At 46.1% G+C, this 23,489-nt stretch overlaps 1 protein-coding gene across 1 annotated transcript in view; it reads left to right on the forward strand.

Moving 5' to 3' along the window:
- Positions 1-23,489, forward strand: part of LOC139281110 (cytoplasmic phosphatidylinositol transfer protein 1-like) — a 284,745-nt gene that overhangs the window by 20,305 nt on the left and 240,951 nt on the right. Inside the window, exon 3 of the mRNA XM_070901063.1 lies at positions 2,086-2,371. Coding sequence (XP_070757164.1) covers positions 2,324-2,371 — 48 coding nt within the window. The 5' untranslated portion in view covers positions 2,086-2,323. The remainder of the gene's footprint in view (positions 1-2,085; positions 2,372-23,489) is intronic.

A 23,489-nucleotide genomic window follows, 5' to 3' on the forward strand; every position in this document is an offset into this window, starting at 1 on the left:
ATGGAAATACTGTGGATATAATATTGAGCTGCTTTTCAAAGAGGTTGAACTCTCTACACATTGTAAAATATATTTTATTCACTTATAAATTCCACAATGCTAAGTTATTTTTGCTAGTCTGAATTTTTTTTTGGCAAGTTTACTGTTCAGGAAGGAAGCTGATTGCGTTGACTGCTGACAACCCAGTGTGCAGTGATGTGAACCAGTCACTAAGTAGGAGGTGAAATTCCTCTCTCACTGAAAAGTGGGAGACTTCGTTTTTAATGGCCCACAAGTAAAATTGCACGGTCAGAACTTGTGCATTTCAAAGTCACAGATTCCTGCGAATGTTAGCAGATTTTTTTTTTTTAATTGTTATGGAGAAAATGGACATCCTTGTATTTTGTGTTGGGTGGAATTTCAGCCCTAATTGACCATTATACTATCATCTTTCATTTTGTACATCTTAGAACTACAGAAATATTTGTTGAGGGGGAAAAATAAACTTGGGTACAATTGATTCTAAATTCAAAGTAAAAACTTAAGTACATTTAGATTTAATTGGATGTGTTAAACAACCTATTAAATGATCAAACTGAACAACTGTTTTTAAAACTAACTCCCCCATTCTTTTTTAGTTTTAGTTTTGTTCTATGTAGTACTAAATAAAGAGTGGTTGAGGCAAATAGCATAGATGTATTTAAGGGGAAGCTCGATAAACACATGAGAGAGAGAGAAAGGAATGGAAGGATATGCTGATAGGATGAGATGGGGAGGGAGGAGGCTGGAGTGGAGCATATACACTGGCAGGGAACAGCTGGGCTGAATGGCCTGTTTATGTGCTGTATATTCTATGTAATTCAATGTAAATTAGCTCCAGTATGTACTAGATTCAGTGCCCCAATGACAACCCTTACCAGTTAGATGAAATAGTTGTACAGCAGTTGTTATCATCATCATCATAGGCGGTCCCTCGAACGAGGATGACTTGCTTCCACGAGAATTCACAGATGTTTCAATGAAGGACCCAATGTTCCAGTCCTGAAACAGTTGAGGGGATGGAAGATACCTGTGCGTGAATTTTTTTAACGTGTGGCGACCATTGCACATCAGCCACCGCACGGGCTTGACAGAGTACAACTGTGGTTGCTGACAGTTGTTGACGGTTGCTAACGGATGGAGAGGAATCAAGACGAGGAGGATTACACCCTGCTTGTGAATGCTGGAAACTAGTCACTGTTTGCTGGTCAACCAACATGCTCAGGGTTTGAAGGCTTTCGCTGGGAGGGGGGTGGGAACCTCACAGAAGCAAACTTTAATCATCAACACTCACACATTGAAAGTAACAAGCGATTTAAATCCTCAGTATCTGACAAGAATTGATGAAGCAAAATTGCCACCCTAATTATTTTACCTGCAATGTTTGTGGTGGGACTGACCACGGATGAGAACTTGTGTTTGCAGACAACAGCAAACACGATCATATATTAAACATTGTAAGTGCTTTTCCTTAATAACCACCGTGGAACTCTTTTAAATAGCTTTACCGCACAAATATACAGGGAACACAACTTTGAATGGGAGCGAATAGATTGAGGGTAATAGGAAAAGGCTAAGCTTTCAACACATCGCTATTGCTGATGTGCTAGCAAATCAATACTGCTTTCTTAGAAACTATTGATCTCTAATATTTCACGCCTTTGCATAAGCAGTACAAGTGTGCAATCCATTCAGTGTTATAGATGTCACTTGGACTCTTTTGGGCTGCTGTTTTTGGTCTTGGGCAAGTGTCGGGGCGGTAACTTTACTGGTGTGGTGCAGAATGTGAGTGGAAGCCGTTTCCCGGAGGTTGACATCAGAGTGGTAGTGCGTTGCGTCATTTCATCACTCTCCGAGCTGATTCTCTTGAGTATTAGCACATCACGATAGATTAATCCAACCCTTTCTGCCAACAAGGCATGTTTACGTCTGCAGCAGCATTATAGTAAAGTGTTGCCAACTTCTTCAAACAAAAGTTTTAATCAATTAAAACACAAAAAGCACATGTTTTTTTTGTGGTTACCTATTTTAAATTGATTTGTATTTTTCTTTTTCCTCTTCCCCCAGAATAATAAAAGCCGAGCTTTGAATCCTGGCTCTGGGGATCTTGCCACACGAGGTTTGACGTTGGTGTTTGCTGCAAGTACTTCGCCACAAGAGATTGTAGTGCGGTCAGGACAGTTTTTATATCGTCAGCTAGTGAGGGGACTAATGTATGACCTCAGTTAACCATCAGCGGTTTCAGAAGTGATCCTGTAAGAGTGCCTTCAACACATTCCTATTTCCTCCAGGCTGAAGCACCATTATGTTGCTGAAAGAATACAGGATCTGCATGCCTCTAACTGTGGAAGAGGTGAGTGATTTCCTTTGTTCCTTAATTAGTTGCAGCTTCCTTTGATCGCATTGGAACAAGACCTTAAACCTCCTTTATGGTTAAAATGGAATATGTGAATTTTGTCAAAAAATTTAAACCACTCTTTCCATTTGCTTTTATTATTGAGCTGAAAATGCTCAATTTATTTTTAAAGTGGATTACTTGGAAATACTGTACATGCACTTGGTCACAATGTGGCCCTCAGGAAGCAAAGTATGTACTGTTCTACAAATCTAGTAACTGACAACTGCAGCAATACGGTAATGAATTGCTTTTTGATGTAGGCGGGATGGATAATTTTATATTATCATGGTGGTGGGGGCAAAGGGAAGAAAGCAGTCCATCTGTATACGTCATTTTAGGGGCCATAAATATAAAATAGTTTAAGAAATCCAATAAGGAATTCCCAAGAAACTTCTTTACTCTCTCTAAGAATGGTAAGAACTTGCCATCATATGGAGTGGTTGAGGCAAATAGCAGAGGTGCATTTCAGAGGATGCTCGATAAAGACATGAGGTAGAAAGGAATAGAAGGATATGCTGAGATGAAGTAAATGGAATGGGAGGAGGCTCATGTGAAGCATAACGCTGGCATAGACTGGTGGGCCGAATGACCTGTTTCTGTGCTGTACATTTTATGTAATGTCTTAACTTTTGAAGTTAGAGCTCTCTTGCATGTAACTTTAAAAAAAACTCTGTTTTTGATTCCATGAAAGAAAGCTAGTAAGCAAAAGAAATGATTAAGTAGTGGAAAGTTTCCTATATCATTGAAGTTTTACTTTGGCTGCAGCAACCTTCCTTTGTAAAAATAAAAAATAAATATTTTTCTGAGTTCCTGTAAGATCTAATGTGGCTGTGCACATGTGTTTGGAGAATTGTACTTTAATGTTTTCAGATTTTCCTTGTTCTTCCAGGCTAGCCCTCTGTGGTAGATTCATTAATCCCATCAGGTAGGCCTGCAGTACTTTATTTGTATGCCAGACAATGCGATGGCCGGTTTGGAGCCAGTGGTGTGAGTCTTTTGCTCCCAGGTGGTCTGTTGGATGAGTGGGCATGGCAGTTATGCCCCAAATAGCCTCGATCCTCCAGTCGAATTTGTGCTTATGGCGTCAGACAGTGAGAGCAGGCAGTGCGCCCTTGGCAAGAATAGCGGCTCCATGCCTGTGACCCGTCACATTGTTGAATTCCCATAACCATGTTACAGAGGCTCCAGAGCAAGCTGCTGAAAATTGCACTCGGGCCATCTTCCACCGTTGCCTGATGGGATGCCATGATCTCGTTGAATGGCCGAACAGGATCCAGGGGCTCAGTGATCTACTCCTGTTCCTATATGGAGAGTGAACTCTCTCCCCGGAGGGACACCTCCTCACTTACCTAAGTCCGAGAGCTTAGGTGCTGGTCAACAGAGCTTGGGACCCTCCTCCCCCCCCAGAGGTGTGAGCAGAGGTATTACTGGAGTTTGACCAGCTAAAACCATGATCTTTAGCAGTAAGTTTCCGAATGCTTGTCCAGCTCGCAGCAGCTTACCAATTAAGGTGTTGACTCGGCGAATGATCTGGAACTGAGCGGGAAGAATCCCCACCTCCAGCGCTGGGCCTACCTGTTCGGGTTCTGTGACTGAGCCAAGCTGGCTGATCAGTCATCAACAAGTACTGCAGGCCTACCTGATGGGATTACTGAGTCGACCACAGAGGGCTGACCTGGTTTCATCGTGGGAGTTGCCTCCCCTTAACTCCCCTCCCCCCCCCCCCCCCCTCCCAACCCAGGATTATAGTCACTAACTGGTTCTTAGATAAATTACAAGTGAGAATTGATCCCTCACCTGATGGGCAGCAAGTACCAGGAGCTTCTCACCAGCAGCATAGTGAGCAGACAAACTTGCCATAAAGGGTGGTGGATTTCTGACCAGGACAGGGCTACACCATACCATATAGAGTGGTAGTTATATTCGGGTTGGCACAGAGCCCTAGATACATAAGTGCGTGTTCTTTTATGTAGCCTACAGCGAAAGCCTTCCAGCAGCTGTCGTCCCAGATATCAGAGAGTTTCTTCTTCAGCTATACAGCAGGCATCCTGCCTTCAGAGTGGTGGAAGGATCTACACAGGCCACTTCACATTGTGCCAGCAACCATAACATTATGAACATCCAAGTCTGTTTTAATATGTTCTTCAGTGGGGACCACCTTCTTTAGCGACCCAAACCGGTGTGATTGCAGGTGGCGGAGCGATGGCAGACCAGCACCGAGAGGCCTGAGGTCTTGATGTAAATTCATCCCCGGACCTCATCAGTTGAGCTGTGTGTGCCAGCACAGGAGAGGTGGCGAGGGAGAACTGGCCCACTGTTGTTTTGTGGAGTCGGGACACGCCTGCTCCTTCTGACTCCACAAAATATTAAAACTTTCAAGTTTTTTGGGGCCTTATTTGTGCGGCCTCCAGCAGTCGACTCTGACCGTTGGTTAAGCTGCTCCATGCCCTAAATCTAGCCTGCGCATTGCAATCTCCAAATAGGGCAAACGGATCTAATCCGAGTCTGAAATTAGGTTTCTTAATTGATAAGGGGTTATGGGGAGTGGGCAGGGAAGTGGAGCTGAGTCCGTGATCAGATCAGCCATGATCTTATTGAATGGCACAGCAGGCTCAAGGGGCCTTCTCCTGCTCCTATTTCTTATGTTCTTATGAGCAATGTTGAAATGAAGGCTATACTCATTTCTGGTGAGCCATTTAGACTGATAGACACTGGCTCTTGGTCCGGCAACTCCTTGATTTAAAAGTTCTCAACTTTGTTTTCAAATCCCTTCATGGCCTAGTCACTCCCTATCTCTGTAACCTCCTTCAGGCCGACAGCCCTCAGAGATCTCTGCGATCCTCCAATTCTGGCCTCGAGTGGTTTCCATCATACTACCAGTGGTGGCTATATCTTCAGCTACCGAGGCCCTAAGCTCTGGAATTCCCTCCCTAAACCTCGCCACATTTCTAGCTCTCTATCATCCTTTAAGTCGCTCATTAAAACCTATCTCCTTAACCAAGCTTTTGGTCACCTGTCCTAATATGTCCTTATGTAATTTGGTGTCAGATTTGTCTGATAACGCTCCATGAAGTGCCATGGAACTTTTTACTATGTTAAAGGCGCTATATAAATGCAAGTTGTTGTTGTTCCTTCTCTGGGGAGTCCACTGGTCCTCCCGCTGGAGTTACAGCAGAAGATCAGACGAATCCCCATGGAATTTCAGGGCCATCCTCGCTAAAGTTGCCTCAGCAATGTGATCCATCAATAAATGCACGTTAATAATTAGAATAGAAGGAATACAATTCATGTGACATTTGTGAAATTTAATTTTTATCAGAAGGAATAGAAATAAAATGAGTATACTCTGTGCATGAAATTGAAACTAACAATATAATTACTGTAGTATAATAAGTTTACATCACAGAAATTTCACTTTTAGAGAGATATTTATATATTTGCGCCATGTATAATCGATCAGGCTACTAATATGTAATAAATTACAGAACTTGTAACTCACATCATATTGCACAACTAGTTACATTATGATAATCTTATATAAAATGACATAACTCATTTGCATTTCATATGCTTAAAATTAGAATATTGCTTGCAATATATACAATTGAAATTTGACACCTACTCCGCATTGTGTTTTATTAAAATGGTTCTCTGACACAGGAGCTATTTTTCACCTCCTCAGTCCTCATATATTTTACTTAGTTATGCGCATCATTAAAATGACAGCAGTATTTATATTATAATAAAAATGTATGAAAGAAAGACTTGTGCCTTTCACAACCTCAGGATGTCCCAAAGTGCTTTGCAGCCAACAAAGAACATTTTGGAGTGTAGTCACTGTTGTAATATAGGAAACGCAGCAGACAATTTGCACACAGCAAGCTCTCAAGAAAAGCAATGCGATAGTGACCAGATAATCTGCTTTAGTGATGTTGATTAAGGGATAAATATTGGCCAGGACACCAGGTATAACTAACTCTCCTGCTCTTCTTCAAAGTGGTGTCATGGAATCTTTTACATCCATCTTAGAGAGCAGACGTTGGTTTAATGTCTCATCTGATAGTGCAGCACTCCCTCAGTACTGCATTGAGTGTCAGCCTAGATTTTTGTGCTCACATGGAATTTGAACCCACAACCTCCTGACTCAGAGGTGAGAGTGCTACCAACTGAGTCACAGCTGACCCTGCTCTGTAGTCCTCTAGCCACCCATGGAGAGGTGAAGAATAGTCAATACTAATGCGCACAAGTCCATGAGCAACGAGTAAGATGGGTAGGGCGATCACCAGGGTATTGCATAAGGGATATAGACCAAAAAGGAGAAATGAGCAGGGTGGGAAGATGGACAGAATATTCAAGACCAGAGAGGTGTGCACTTATTGGCAAATGGCGGAACAGGCCTGTGGGCAAGTTAACACAAATGGTAGAGAGAGAGAGGGTCATAGCTTGAAGAATACTTGGAGGAATGGGTCGAGAATGAGTGATGAGAGGAACTCTACATTGGGAATCAAACTCTGGCACTGGTCACAAATAAAGGAAAACCGGAATAATAAATCCAAATGTTTTGGCAGCACAGGCATGATGGGCCGAATGGCCTCCTTCTATGCTGTATCATTCTAAGATAACATAGATAGAAAACACTTCTTGCACAAAACCATTATACAGCAACACTCACTGTGATAAAACATCCCAATAACAAGATATAGGACGACTCCTGGTCACATTGCATTAACGGCAAAGCAACATTTTCAGCACAGTAATCCACGTATCAGATCGGCTGTCCTGAAACGAATCTTTTGTGCATGTGTGAGTAGTAGAAGATAATTATTCAACTTGTGACGTCTGGGTTTCAATGTTGCTGATTGATTATTTTGTGTGTGGCACCCAGTGTTAAGTTGTTTGACGCTGGATAAAAACCAACTGGCCTACCACCAGTGCAGCTGCTTCCTGCCCTCCTATATTCCTTGGCAGTATGGGTTTCTGCTCCCGATCTTATGCCCGAGACTTTCACTAGGCCCCATCCATCATTGCTCCCTATACAGGCTCTGAAAAATATGTGAGATGCCGCACATGCAATCTGTCTGCCTGTGAGGAAGTACCCTAAACCCAAGGGGAAATCACTGTGGGGAAAACGGAGATAATGGGGCAGGGGAGGGGAGAGAATCACCATGCATGGTGTTGCGGCAGTGATATCGTTGGTCAGTGCAGATTTCTTTTTCATCTTTCTCTTTCAGGCAAGCGTTCTGTCCTCTTCTTCATCCTGTTCTGGGTATGTTGGCTTCTGCTGGGGTGTGGTTCCATGGGTGCTAGCACCCCTCTGGTGCCTTGTCCAATTGTCCATTTTTAAAATGCGAGTGGAGCTGGTTGGCAGGACATTGCTTCACTGGGGAGATTGCAGCTGAGCTTGATCGTTGTCCATACACCCGTTCCTCTTCGAGAGATTGCTGGATAGTGACCAACAGCAGCATCCCAAGCCAATTGTCCCCTCCCCTTTGTAGCATTCCTACTGATACCCCTGCTGGGATAAGCTGATTGGGAAACTAACCTGGGATGTTTAGGAGCAGTGACCAAAAATACTCCACACTGGGAATGCAGTGAATTGGTTATTCCATACAAATTAAATAAAATTAGATTTAAGATGCCTGAAAATTTTGGTGAGCTTTTTATTTTAATTTTATTTACGCTAAATTGTTCTCGTGTGCCTCCTACAGAGCTGATCCTGTGCTGTTGTTGGATACTGACTGGGGGGAGGGGAGGCATGATGGAACATAGGACTTGCTAGATGAAGAATGAGCAAAATCCATTTAGTTCGCCTTCTACCATCTGGTTAGTCATTCGATGCAACATTAATCGCATTGTTGACTAATCATAGCAATCAAGCTCGATCAATGGGGCCGAAATTCAGGATCCGTATAAGCCGTTTTGTGGCGGCCATGCGCTGGAATCGAGTGGCTGCCATGTTCCAGTCCACAGTCCACAGTCCAAACCCAAATTCAGCTCGGGGATTTTTCAGCCTGTCCCCACTTCTGCCCCACTGCTGCCGACCACCGCAAACGCGCACTGCCGCTATCCCTCACGTCCAATTTAATCCGCCCCAAATTTAGGTTAAAAAATCCACGAGTTGCTGGCCGGTGCCCCCGACAGCTTTTTCTGTCGGCGCATCTTATCCTGTGTGCGGCCTGGCAGTGCGCCGGCCCTTCTATGGAAGGGCGCACTGCTGCGGCAGCCATGTTATTTTTGCTGGCCGACTTTCCGATCGGCCAGCCAATTATTTCCCCCCGGGTTCGGCCAGGCCGTCAACGGGCAGCCTGGCACCCCCACTTGGGTGCTAGGCCGCTGGCCCGGCCAAAACCCTCCCCGGAGGCCCAGTGGTCGATTCTCTCCCCTTTAACGGAGGGGAGCGAGCATGGTGATGCACACGCGCAGTGACGTCACCATCGCTTTGCCGCTGAGTGACAGCGGTGGAGGCTCGATCCCACCCCACCTTCTGCCCCTCAGCATGACTTACCGCCGCTCTTCCGTCCCCACTATGACCGACTTCCGGTCCGACGTTCAAAAAAGTACAAAGTCCTGAAAATCGATGCAAAGGCCACTCAATACTCCCGGTGGAAAAAACAGGCGAGAAATCGTTAGTTGCCCAGCTTCCTGGCGTGCCTGAATTTCGGCCACACTGAGTCTACAACAAACCGAGACTCGAGGCGAGGAAAACCCTAGTGGTGGAGAGCTTTGGGAACCATGGGCCCAAGATCGCCTGTTCTTCTCAACCATGCTCCACTCACCACATGTCATGTCTCAAATTACTCATATACTGTAACCCAAGCATATGGGCACTATAGTTGACCTCACTGCCCTTGCTCTAGGGAGGGGATCAATCGGCCAGTGTGCTCACAACTGGTTTTTACCCAGTGAACCCTGCGAAAATTTGAGAGGACGGGACTGGATCCACCGTGGTGACACAATGGTCAAGACCCTGGCATCTTACTGTTCAACCCTGACATGAAGTAGGCCAGAGAGTTGCTGGCACCCATGGACCAGGGCACCACTCAATGCCTTCAAGGAGCGGAGGAGAAAAAACCTTGCAGGAGAATAATCATAATTTTCTTAAACGTTAGAGCATTGGTGTGCAACTGTAATATCGATTTCTATGGCCACTAGCACCAATTAATGACACTATTTAGAATTTAACAGATTGGACATGCCTCAGAAGAAATGCTTTAATTTTGTTTCTGAACAGTAAATCGAGTTGTGCAGTTTGTAAGTGTGAGATTCTGCCTTCACTCTGAGTGGGGACAAACAGCATTATCTATCTGCCCTTTTGCTTCACTTTGATAAAATATTTTCCATTGCACTGATGAGCTTTTTTCTGGTGGATAAAAAGGTAGTCTCAAGAGGCTAAACCACAGTTTACATAGCAAAAGAACAGCGCGCAAGTAAAGAGGCCAATCTGTTAGCAAACAGTGTCTGTAGTTACATACGTCATGATTCGGGACGGGTGGTGGGAAACTGAGACTTTACAAATGACTAAATGTGTGTGTACAATGCTATTGTACCGTTTGACTGATTTGCTTGGCTTACTACTGATGTTTCAATTGCTAATCTCAAATGCTGTTCTGAAGGAAAGCGATCAGAAATGTCAACACTGGGATAAATCTGTTCACATTAACCCTTCATGGTACCTTTTTAACAAGGGTTTTGACGTTTGACTGCAGTAATGAGAAGCGTTTAACACTCTATGTACTTTTGAAACGGTCCCAGCAGCATCTTCATTGTAAAACTCATATTTTTCTTCCATATTTGGTCTGTTGAAATGACTGTCATAGTTCCCAAATGTAAATAATTGACTTGGAAGCCAGGACATTATGATCACAGTTTCTGGCTAATCCTTGAATATTGCACACAAAAGGGAAAAATGTGTCTTCATTCTGTTTTCCCTTGCATTAAGCGGACATGGAAAGCTAGAGGCTTATTACACTGTCCTTTCACTTCCACGGTAAATCCAGGCCAGATCAATGGGATGAATGATTGATATCTCCGCTGGCTGTAAAATATTTAAGGAGTCTGAATCCATTTTCTGCTGGTGCAGCAAAAAACTGACCACAATTCGATGCATATTGACATTAATTGGCAATCCCACTTGAAAAGGCCATGGAACGAATTTTCGGGTCTTCTGCGCTCCGATTATCGCCTCGGAGTGGCGGCAGTGGCGGCGGTGAGGTGTTCTGGGCGGGCAGTCAGCCTCCAGCGCCCCGCAGCAATCCTCGGGTCCGGTTTGCCCGGAAGAGCTGCGCCGGTGTGCAGTGCCCGCGGTTGCGACACCGGCTCGAGTTTGAACTTCAGCCCGACCTGTACGCCCTGAAGTGCACCCCGCAGCGAACGCCTGGGAAATCAGGGCGGTCCAACGATACCGACTACAGAGAGGTAAGCAATGGACTCCTAAGGTAAGCGTTTTTTCTTTTAAATTTTTTTGTGATTTATGTTGTGGTGGCATGGGCCAATGTTTTGGGAATGTTTTTTAGTTTTTCTCTCCCCAGGCGTCTCTCGGAGTGCTCCCAGCCCGGCTCTTTAGCTCGGGATTTTCCCACGTTAGTGCCCTAAAAGAGGTGTACAACCCTTCCCTTAGCGCTGCGCCCCCTGACTCAGGGCCCAGCTGTCCAATTTTACTTACTGAGGCGCAAAGTGTTGCCGGGCACAAACTTTACCGCCCTGCTACCATTACCGCCCCAAAATCATCAAGCTGAAAATCCAGCCCCAAAAGTGGTGGTGTGAGAGGTGTACAATCATAGAATCTATCAGCACAGAACTCGGCCATTCGGCCTATCCTGTATGTGCCGGCTCTTTGAAAGAGCTATTCACTTAGTCCCACCCCACTGCTCTTTCCCCATTGCCCTGCAAATGATTTATTTTCAAGTATATATCCAGTTCCCTTTTGAAAGTTACTATAGAATCTGCTTCATCCATCCTTTCAGGTAGTGCTTTCAGATCATAACTCGCGGCGTTAAAAAAAATTCTCCTCATCTCCCCTCTGGTTCCAATTATCTTAACTCGATGACCTCTGGTTATCGACCCTCGTGCCAGTGGAAGCAGTTTCTCCTTACTCTATCAAAACCCTCAGAATTTTGAGCACTTCTATTAAATCTCCCCTTAACCTTCTCTGTTCTGAGGAGAACAATCCTAGCTGGGGAACATTGTACAATTAAGAACAGGAATCGGCCATTTAGCCCCTTGAGGTGGCAGAAGTCACTTGCCTGAGATTGGGGTGGAGCTATGTTTTTCGGGCATTGCAGAAGCAGCTTTACTTTGCCTCTAACTCGTGGCCCAAAGCAGGGTAAAAATGTGTTCCAATCCTTTGCAATGACTTCCCACACATTACTGAGCTTGAAAAACAAATTCAATTTAAAACAGATAGCATGAGTACTTCAGCAGTTTCTATCCCACTGGGAGGGGGTAATTCCAATCCCTGGCAATCTAATGGGCATGGGGTATGAGGGTTATTGTCAGTCATTAATTTGATTGGGTGACTACAAGGTTGACAGTTGTCCACATGACTTGTATAACACAACTCAAAATGGTGGCGATTCTTATCTATGATTCTTGGAAAGAATGTAACTTTACACAGCACATTTCGTAACCTCAGCTGATGAATTGTAACCACTGTTGTAATGTAGGGAAATACTCAATTTGTATACAGCAAGTTCCCACAAACGGCAATGTCCAAATGACCAAATAAACTGCGTTAGCTATTTTGGTTGTGGGATAAAAACTCCCCTGCTCATCTTCGAATGGTGCCATGGAATCTTTTATGTCCAGCGGAGAGGACAGACGGGGCTTTGACTCAATGTCTTATCCAAAAGATGACACTTCCGACAGTGCAGCTCTGCATTGCAGTGTCGGCTTCGATTATGTGCTCAAGACTATGGAGTGGGCTTGAAAGCCACAACCTTATCTCTCCGAGACAAGAGTGTCACCACTGAGCCAAGGCTGTCACCGAGTATTTTACAACCACTGTGTGCAAGGCCAGAGAGTAGTTCTATGCTGACAATTATGGATAAGAGCTGCCCATGTTTTGAAGTACATTTACAATATTGACATTTGGGCATGAGCTATGGTTTTAGATTTAACTTTGCAGAATCCTGAATTTTGAAGCCTTGTCACTAACTCCAAACCTATATTTCCAAAGAGAATTGAATTCTCAGCTTCACTGAAGATTGTACTGAACACAATGTGACACTGATGAAAGAATATATATGTGGGGAGGATGATCTGTCTGCTTTCCCTCCCAGTTAATGAAAGAGGAGGCTCTTGTGGAAGGGAATCCACAGGATTAAGAGCTAAATTTCAATGCTGAGAGATAATTATCACATCATATCCAGTGTGAAATTGCCTTCGAAGTGATAACAGTAGCAATACTGACTCAGTGGTTTGAAGTCTTGTTCGGTTAGATCAACACTCCAGTGACTTTTATCTTTGTTACAGCTCACCTCTATCCTGCTGATTTGGCTGTGCTGTACTGTTGTCTGAATAAACTATGCTCAGTGGGTATTATCTGTCACCTTGGACTAAGGGTTTATTTCAGTTGTATACATTTGAAGACCTTGTTACAACAAGGTGACCCGGCAGCTCTTGGAGTTGGACGGTAAAAGAATTTAATAGGGTAGATATGGAGAAACTGTATCCTCCGGTGGGGGAAATCAAGAAACGAGGGGGAAGGAATCTTAAAATTCGAGCTGGGTCATTCAGGAGCGAAATCAGGAGGCACTTTTTCCACACAAAAGATAGTCGAAATCTGGAATTCTCTTTAGCCCCCCACTCCCCCATCAAGTTGTGGATACAGGGATAATAGGAGATTTCATGACTGAGATGCATACATTATTTTAGGTAAGGTTATCGAGAGATATGGAGCAAAGGCTGATAAATGGTGTTGAGGTGCAGATCAGCCACAATCTAATTGAATGGCGGAGCAGGCTCGAGGGTTTGAATGGCCTATTCCTGCTCCTATGTTTTAAGATACCCTTGTATTCATTGTGTGCTGCTGGTGGCAGTAGTGTGGACACCACGCCACTGGCCGTACACAGCACAGTAAACACACGGAACTCTGAATTCCTGGTACCCGGGCGTCAACTTGTCATTGGTCTCAAGGATGGGGATTTGAAACATGGCAAATGTTATGACCCCTGTAGCAGAGGTTGCTGGTCCTCAAAGATTGACTCAAGGGTCACTGGTTTCCACTGGAGCCAGTGTAGAAGGCATTGAAGTCCCAACCAAACCAACTCAACTGAACCAAGAGGTCTGTTTTCAAACCCCAGCCTTAACGTGGCGTTTCACATTGACAGCCATTGGGCAGGTTTGGCCAGGCCTCTTGGCCAGGCCTCTTGATGTGCTTCAGTGGTAGTGACACCGAGAGAGGGACAGAGACTATAGATATAATTTTACAAACTTTTACTTGGCGCAGAGTCTTGATCATTGGCTACATGATTTCACAAAATCACCCCTGGTGAACATAGGCATCGCTTCCTGATGACCAATTGTGTGCAGAAACCTATACCATCTCTCCCTTTCCACTGAAAGCAGCAAGGCAGTGGACATTCTTGGGGATCGAAAAGTGGAGAAAAGAAGCAGTGAAATGTGCTGTTGGTTTTAAGTAACATTTTTAAAGAATTCTTTGCTTACTAAAGTGCAATAGGGCACATTTTCTAGTCCTGGCGTAGTACATTATTCATAGTGAGCTTCTGACTCATATTGAGCCGAGCACTGGGAGGCGACAAGAATGAAATAGGGGAAAATAGCATAAGCCAGGGCTGTTGCTAAAATTGAAAGGATTGTAGCACTTGAAGGTAACTGACTACATATGGGGTCAAAAATTGCTGTAGCCTTATCGTAAGGCTTATTACAGAGGCAAATAAATAAAGTAGCTGGCAAAGTAAGGATGTAGGCAGGAAATTGAGTTTGGGGGTAAGTGATGGAGTGATGCATTACTGGCATCTATTATTTGGAAGCTGGCAAAGTGGAGGTGCTGCTTCAGGAGATGGATATGAGAAGGGACCCCAGGGCATTCTCCCCAGAAGTGCAGAGTGTAGCCAGCCGAGCAGAAAGATCAGCACTGCGTATAGTACTGACATAGCCTGGGAACTGACGCAGAACTAGATGGTATCCATCAAGGCAGATGCACCGGTATCATTTACCATGCAGATGGCCCAAGTACACATAGTACAAAGTCAGCCTGTCCCACATTTACTGCTGGCCCATGTCAAACCCTCACACGACCTTGCAGCTCTGTCTTATCCTGCTTATCATGCTTATCATGTATGCCCAACTTGTCTTCTCCACTTACAGCTGACATTATTGGCACATTCACACCTTCAAAAGGCTTGGCACGTAAACTCATTGTGAAACAGCCTATCTGCATGATGCATAGTCACTGACTGACGCATACGGGTAGAAATTGCGGTTTACCCCGTTCGGAGGCAGTAACACCCGGGAGGCAGAACATTCTGCGCCAGGTGCGACAATCCCGCCCCGCTCGAAGAATTCGGGTTACCGCCCGCGGAAGGAAGTGGAGCGCAAAGTAACGTGCTCCACTTCCTTTCTGGGGCAGTAGTGAGGCGGACGGATCGGGAGCGGGACGGAGCGCTAGGCACTGGGCCACATAGGAGGGACTCTCCCCTTCGTTAAAGGGGAGGGTTCACGCTGAAAACTCTGCATTAAGAAGCGGGCCTCCATGGACCACTGAGGAGTGGGGGTGCCATGCCAACAACCCGGCACTCAAGCAGATTGTCGGGCTGAACGATCACAACACGAACCCCGCGATTGTGGTGCCAATGGGGCGCCGAAGAAAAACGGCAATTTTTTTTTAACAGGGCCGGCACCTTCCCTTTAACTAGCGCCTGCGAGGGGCCTGCCGCCCGGTTCACGTCCCCTAAAGCTGTCGCTGGCATCGCCTGACGCAGCTTCAGGGGGCGCTCCCCAAATTTTGTTCCGGGGAAAACGGGGCGCTGCACATGGTGGTGACGTTGTCTTCGCTGGCGGAGCGGGGTGCTACGGGATACCACTGCCGTTAAACTCCTGCGGAATTTAGCAGGAGTCATGAGTGGTGCCGCGCCCGGGGGCACCAATGGGAGATGCAAAGGACCCGAATTTGTAAGCCAGCGAATGCTCTGCAGGATGACCACATGGCTGGCATCAATAACTTTGGGAACAGCAAGTGATATTGGGAAGCCACGTCACGGTGCTGCTGTTATTCAGTGGGACAGGAGATGAAAGTACTGCTCATGTTGACATTCATTCGTCACCTATTTGCTGCGCGTGTGGGCAGCGCATTGGTGGATAGTTCTGATGACTCCCATGCTAGCCTGGAAGGAAGCAGAGGCAAAAATGGTTGCTGGGGGGGAGCTGACCTTGGTTCCCAATGGCAGTGCTGTGTCTTTGGTTGCCGATTGTCATTAGAGCAGATGGCACGGAGCGGCAAGTGGCTCTGTAGTGACCTAGAGACTGTCAAGCTACAGTCTTTGTCAGGTGGACGTGCCAGGCCTGCAGATATGGTTGATGATATAACGACGGAGGGGGCCGGGGTTATAGGGAGTCGGGCTTTAGTGCCTGCTGATCTCCCATGGGTACCTTCTTTCATCTTGCACTACTTCAGCCATGATATATTAGTGGAGCGCTGATAGCATCCACCCATCATTAATTTTAATTTGACTTTGCCAACCACCCATAGGACTTTTCACTTTGATGCTTTGTTGTTTTCTGAGCTCCCATGAAAGTTTGCAATGCAGGAGCTCATTTTTCATGTCTTTTTTTCCGTCCTCTGCTCTTCCCGTTGTGCTGTGTTTTGGGGAGTGTTTTGGTTGGAGTCAGCTTTCCAACAAGCGGCAGACAATATTTTAGATTATTTTGTATTCCAAGCCAGCAATTTGCACCGTTGGGAGGAAACAAAACTCTCCAGAGTATATATATTTTTTATAATCGAGGCCGACACAATTTTTCATAAAAATGCCAACAAAAATAAATAACAGAGGCATACTGTGAAGCATACTATAAAACTAGGAAAGTTTAAAAATTCCTGAAGTCTTCGAGAGTTCGGAATGTTCAAGGGGGTGGGCAGCTCAAACTCACCCGAAGCGGATGCAAAACCACACTAGACTTTATTTCAATCAGTGGTGATATTTTGATGAGGCAGTGGCTCTTTTTTTGCAGTAAGATCATTTTCAGCTGGTCCAAAAGGCCTGCACTCGGCACAGGAGTGATGCCGATCCAGTGATTATGGATCCGGGACAGTTTTCTGATCCCTATGTGCTTCCACCACTGGCCTTGGCGACCAGAAATTCTTCCCTAGTTACCAGAGCAGGAGGCCTCAAATATTTTGTTTTCGTTCACCACTTAGATGGCTGCCATGCAGGCTACGTGGCAAGATTACATGCTTGCTTTTATAGCCAATGTTGCCCATACTTTCACATTTGTCCACCAGTGAGGGTTCAACGCTGAACACAGGCCTTTCCAAACCTCCGGGCCTACCAAATCGAAACAAGCGAAAGGAGCCGAGTAAGCGATAGTAAATAGAAGATTGAGTTGTTGGGGCTCCGTGGGCCAGAACACCAGAGCTCACAGACTAGTTAAAGTCCATCATTTGGACAGCTCAGAAATAGATAATTTAGGGTGTATAAAATCCAGTGTATAAATTGCAACTTTAGACAAGTTTCTATGAGGACTGTCCACCTATTTCCACCTCCGCAACATCGCCTGTCTCCGCTCTTGCCTCAGCTCATCTGCTGCTGAAACCCTCATCCATGCCTTTGTTACCTCGAGACTTGCCTATTCCAACACTCGTGGCTGGCCTCCCACATTCTACCCTACCTAAAATTGAGGTCATCTAAAACTCGGCTGCCCGTGTCCTAACTCTCACTAAGTCCTGCTCACCCATCACTCCTGTGCTAACTGACCTACATTGGCTCCCGCTTCCGCAAAGTCTTGATTTCAAAATTCTCATCCTTGTTTACAAATCCTTCCATGGCCTTGCACCTCCCTATCTCTGTAACCTCCTTCAGCCCCACAACTCCTGAGATATCGGCGCTCCTCTAATTCTGCTCTCTTGAGCATCCCTGATTATACTCGCTCAACCATTGGTGGCTGTGCCTTCTGTTACCGACACCCTGAGCTCTGGAACTCCCTAAACCTCTCCACCTCGCCTTCTTCCTTCAAGACGCTCCTTAAAATCTCCCACTTTGACCAAGCTTTTGGTTAACTGTCTTAATCTCTCCTTATGTGGCTCGGTGGCAAATGTTTTGTCTTATAATACCACTGTGAAGTGCCTTTGGACGTTTTACTACGTTAAAGGCATTTTATAAATACAAATTGTTGTGGTTGACTAGAGCCAGGGTCCGAGCGATCGTTTTTTGTCACACAAACAAAATAAAAATCAGAGGCATTACTTTTACACCAAATTAGCACTTGCACTGGTTGTTATGGCAATTGTGTGCTGTGTGCTTGCAAACCTAAGATTTATTCGCCATGCTTTATAGGATTTATTATTCGTATTTTATATGACTGCGTAAACATTTTAACAGTTATTTTTTGCATGGCAAAATTGGGATTGGAAATTTGTTTGGTGAGGGCATTGTAGGAAAGGTCATTTTGCTTGAACTTGTCACCGTCATTTTTTTCCTTATGTTTGTGGCAGGTAATATTTAAAGCCTCAAGGTTTAGTGTTTTTCTGACTGACTCATCATATTTTGTGCTAATTGCCTCTTGTACTCTGCATACCCAGACTGCCTTGACAACGCGTAGATCTGCATTGTATAAGCCAGACTGCCTTGACAACAGAATCTCTATTATGAAAATTGTTTGCTTAATTTCAGAGACTTAACTGGGAGCAAAGCAGTCTGACCGATTGAATAATGTTCTACCCAGTTGAAGGGAGGAGCTGCTTTTATAGTGTTAACATAAAGCCAGATATATGATGCTAATGGTTTGCAGTTACTAATGAGCCTCATTTTTGACTGCTGAGTTTAGCCGTTAACAAAGCCATTTATTAATTGTTCAAATTTGAATGTTTGTACATCGGGAAAAAGTCAAAACACCTTTGCAAATAGTGTGATTTTATTCTGGTGCTGGTAAATCCGTGCCCATCTTTCCCGGAACTCCATGTTTGAATCCCTGCAGTCTGGTTTCCGCCCCTGCCACAGTACCGAAACAGCTCATCAAAGTCACAAATGACATCCTTTGTGACTGTGACAAAGGTAAACTATCCCTCCTCATCCTCCTCGACCTGTCTGCAGCCTTTTGACGCGGTTGATCACTCCATCCTCTTCCAACGCCTCTCCACCATCGTCCAGCTGGGTGGGGCTGCACTCGCCTGGTTCCATTCTTAGTGATCTAATCATGGCCAGAAAATCACCTGCAGTGGCTTCCCACTCCCGCATCGTTACCTCTGGTGTCCCCCAAGGATCTGTCCTTGGTCCCCTCTTATTTCTTATCTATATGCTGCCCCTTGGTGACATCATCCAAAAACACGACATCAGTTTCCACATGTACGCGGACGACACCAGGCTCTACCTCACCGCCACTTCTCTCAACCCCTCCATGGTCTCTAAATTGTCAGAGTGCCTATCCGACCTCCAGTACTGGATGAGCAGAAATTTTCTCCAATTAAATATTGGGAAGACCGAAGCCATTGTCTTTGGTCCCCGCCACAAACTGCGTTCCCCAGCCACCGACTCCATCCCTCTCCCTAGCATCTGTCTGAGGCTGAACCAGACTGTTCGCAACCTTGGTGTCATATTTGGCCACATATACACCGCATTATTAAAACCGCCAATTTCCACCTCCATAACATTGCCCGTCTCCGTCCCTGCCTCAGCGCATCTGCTGCTGAACCCCCTACCAGCGATATTTAAAGGGACCATCACCAACTTTCAGATATCTTGCTTTTTGATTTCTACTGACTCTGAGTAGTTTTGTAGAAGAGTTTGAAGCTTTCTAGAGTTGGTGAGGTGACAGGGTGTGGTGCTGCAAGTGGAGAAGGCCTTGGTTCTGACTTCAAGGGTTCTGGTCAGACCCCTTGCTCCCAGTCAGGGGTGCTCGAGCTGTTATCCCCCTTGGCCTGCAGCATGACAGGGAGATGGAGCACAGGCAGTAAAGACAAAGACAAGCTGCTCACAGAGGGAGGAGGAGGAGGGGGAGAAGGGCTCTGAGCAGGAGGCCTTGCCCACCTAGGGTCTTCCGAGAGCAAGTCTCTTGCCTCAGCCTGAGCCGGGAGCAGTGTCTGAGGCGTCAGTGCTTTACGAAGGAGGTGCTCACAGAACTCTGCCACCTCTTGCAACCAGACCTGCCGCCTCACTCCAGGGCAAGGACAATGCTCCCAGTGACTGTGAAGGTGATCGTGGCCCTGAGTTTGTTCACGACGGGATCCTTCCAGGCTGGAGCAGGCAACATCTGTAATGTCTCACAGTTTGCTGACCACTGCAGCATAAGAGAGATGACAGTTGCTCTATATGCTAGGAGAGGGGACTTCATTGCCTTCTCTCTGATCAGAGAGAAGCAGACTGAGCGTGCGCGTGGCTTTGCCAGGATAGCGGACTTACCCATGTACTTGGCTTTGCAAGAACCATATATAAAGGCTGAGATGTACCTCAACGTAAAGGTAACCACTCGCTGAATGTGCTGTTAATGTGCAACCATGCTCAGCACATCGTGATGGTGAATGCCCAGTATCCTGGCAGCAGTCATGATGCTTTTATTCTGCGCCAGTCCACTGTTCCCTCAGTCTCTGAGCCACCAAGACAGACCAGAGGGTGGCTTCTGGGCGACGAGGACTATCCCTTGATCACCTGGCTCATGATTCCACTCTGCAACCCAAGCACATGTGGCCAGCATGCATACAACAAGAGCCATGCTGCCACACGAAACATCATCGAGCCGACCATTGGGGCACAGAAGCAACTATACCGTTGCCTGGACTGCTCTGGAGGTGCCCTACAGTACTCACCGGAGGAATTCATCATGGTCTGCACAACCTGGCCAACATGCGGGCACAGCCCTTGCCACCAGGCAACGGCCACCAGCTCCGCTGCAGCTGGAGGAGGAGGAGGAAGAGGAGGAAGAGGAGGCAACCCAGACAATCCCTTTCTGAACGGGATATCCGGGTTCAAATCAATTGCCTGCAGTACAAGTGAATGCAACCCCAATTCCCCATTCAATGAGTCCCACCTTCACTCTGTTACTGACCATCACAGCGTCCTCTTGACCATAATACTGATATAAATGGCACCACAAAGTAAACATTCCAATCAAACTTTATCCATCTATCCATCCAATATTAAATCAAATTCACCTAATCGCCCTTGTGCATCCCCTATGCAGCACTACCTCAGTGGCTGCAGCATGGCTGGTGGAAGGCTGCAGATTTTCAGTGCGGGACAGTGCAGATGACCTTGCAGGATGACCTCGAGGAGCTCTAGGCCTAGTAGGCCCGGCTTCGGACTGCACCACCTCAGCGTGGGTGACAGCAATCTGGGCTGGCTGGCTGACCAGCAACAGCAAGGGCACTGGTAGAGTGGCAGTGGTGGGAGGACAAATGCTGTCATCCTGAGAGAGGACAGCAGTTTCATGCTCCACAGAGCCACTGCCACTCCCCCGGGGCAGAGTCTCAGCAGTCGTAGTAATCTGCTGGAGAACAGACTGCTGGACTGCTGTGAGACCCTGCAAACCCCTTTCAACACTGGGAAACCCAGCCATGATGGCAGCAGTCTGTGCTTACATGACTTCAGTCTGAGCTTCCACTGCAGCACCCATATATTGGGCGGCTTCTGCTTGTGCTGCAATGGAAGCTGAGACTTCGTCCATCAGGTGTGTGATGGTTGGGTCCACAAATGCATTAATGGGTCAGGCCTGCCAATGCACCAAGCATTTCATTGTGCATACCCACCAGCGTTCTTCTGTAGGTGGCCCATTGAAGTCTTAATCTGAGTCCTGTACAGCAGAACTCGTGTGCAACCTCACCCTCCGGGAAGCTGGCACCTGAGCTACCCTTTCCCCCTGCCCTTGATGCAGGCCTCTCGGGCCCGGTGTCTCACCATGTGCAGGTCCCCCGTCTAACCTGTCCTCTAATGTACGCAGAGTGTCTGTATCTGAGCTGGTGGCTGGGAGTGTGAAATCGAGAGATGGTAGTTCCTCCTTCTTCTTGACTCTCCCTCTTCTTGTTCAACCACTAAGTGGGTAGGCTGGATTTTTTTGGATGTCTGAAATGAGAAAGGCACAAGTGTAACATTGTGGTGAGGGAAGGGGGGAAAACAAGAGGTGCATGCTTACACCCTGTGCAGATTGTAAATCAGAAGAGATTGTGGGCTGAGAGGGAAGTGGGATGTGAGAAGAAGGATAACGTACGAGGATACCGGGATCTTCTATTCTTTCAGCCCAGCCACTAGCCAAGGGCTCAGCAATGCCCTGCCAAGAATAGCCTGCACCATTTCCTCCTGTCGCCGGTTAAGGTCTGCTGGCATCTATTATGCGTCACCTGATCCTGCAAGAGAAAGGGAAGTGTGTCAGTGAGCGTGGTGTAATGTGCTTGGGTGATGTTCCTGTCATGATTGAATAGCTGACCGTGTGTTCAAGTTGTGAGATTTAGGTGTGAGATTTGCAGCAGTGGTAAGTCTGAGGTGAAAATATGAATGTGAGGTATGAGTCGTGTTTGGTAGAGATTGTTGGTAGGTGAGTGATGGGGGTGTGGTGCATCGAGCAGTGTGTGAGGTTCGTGGTGCAGATGGTGGGAGATGGCATTTGAAGATGCATTCACTGGCCTTGACCACACATGTGAGGTCATTAAACTTCTTCCTGCACTGAGTTCAGGTCTTAGCGGATATACTGCTGGCATTGACCACATTGGCTATCTGCTCCCACTGCACTCTTGTCTGTTGCTTGGAGTGCCTCCTGGCCCTCTGTGGAAAGAGGACCTCTCTCCTGAAGTTGACCTCCTGGACCAAGGCATCCAGTGCCGCATGTGAGAATCTTGGAGCCCTTTCTCTGGCCTGTTGAGCCATTACTCAGTCTTCTTGTTTATACGCAGGGATCAGTGCTTGGGCTGCAGCTATTCTCAATATATATATAAATGATTTGGATGAGGGAACCAAATGTAATATTTCCAAGCTTGCTTTAGATAGATTGAGTGAGTAGGCAAACACATGGCAGATGCAGTATAATGTGGATAAACGTGAAGTTATCCACTTTGGTAGGAAAAACATAAAGACAAAGTATTATTTAAATGGTGATAGCTTTGGAAATGTCGATGTACAAAGGGAACTGGGTGTCCTTGTACAACAGTCATTGAAAGCAAACATGCAGGTGCAGCAAGCAGTTAGGAAGGCAAATGGTATGTTGGCCTTCATTGCAAGAGGATTTGAGTACAGGAGCAAGGATGTCTTACTACAGTTATACAGGGCCTTGGTGAGACCACACCTGGAGTATTTTGTGCAGTTTTGGTCTCCTTACCGAAGAAAGGATATACTTACCATAGAGGGAGTGCAGCGAAGGTTCACCAGACTGATTCCTGGGATGGCAGGATTGTTATATGAGGAGAGATTGGGTCGACTAGGCCTGTATTCACTAGAATTTAGAAGAATGAGAGGGGATCTCATTGAAACATATAAAATTCTGACTGGGTTGGACAGACTGGATACGGGGAAGATGTTTCCCCAGGCTGGGAAGTCTAGAACAAGGGGTCACAGTCTCAGGATACGGGGTAGGAAATTTAGGATCGAGATGAGGAGAAACTTTTTCACTTAGAGGGTGGAATTCTCTACCACAGAAGGCTGTGGAGGCCAAGTCACTGAATATATTTAAGAAGGAGATAGATAGATTTCTAGACACAAAAGGCATCAAGGGGTATGGGGAGAAAGCGGGAATATGCTGTTGAGATAGAGGATCAGTCATGATCATATTGAATGGCGGTGCAGACTTAAAGGGCCGAATGGTGACTCTGCAGGCTGACTATTCTCTTCACAACCAGATTTATTGGAAAGGTTACCACAGGCAGTGAGTGAGCTGGAGCATAAGATCTCACTCGGACCATCTTCAATAAAACGTAATCCTT

The sequence above is a fragment of the Pristiophorus japonicus genome, chromosome 15 (assembly GCF_044704955.1).
Source record: "Pristiophorus japonicus isolate sPriJap1 chromosome 15, sPriJap1.hap1, whole genome shotgun sequence".
Lineage (NCBI taxonomy): Eukaryota > Metazoa > Chordata > Chondrichthyes > Pristiophoridae > Pristiophorus > Pristiophorus japonicus.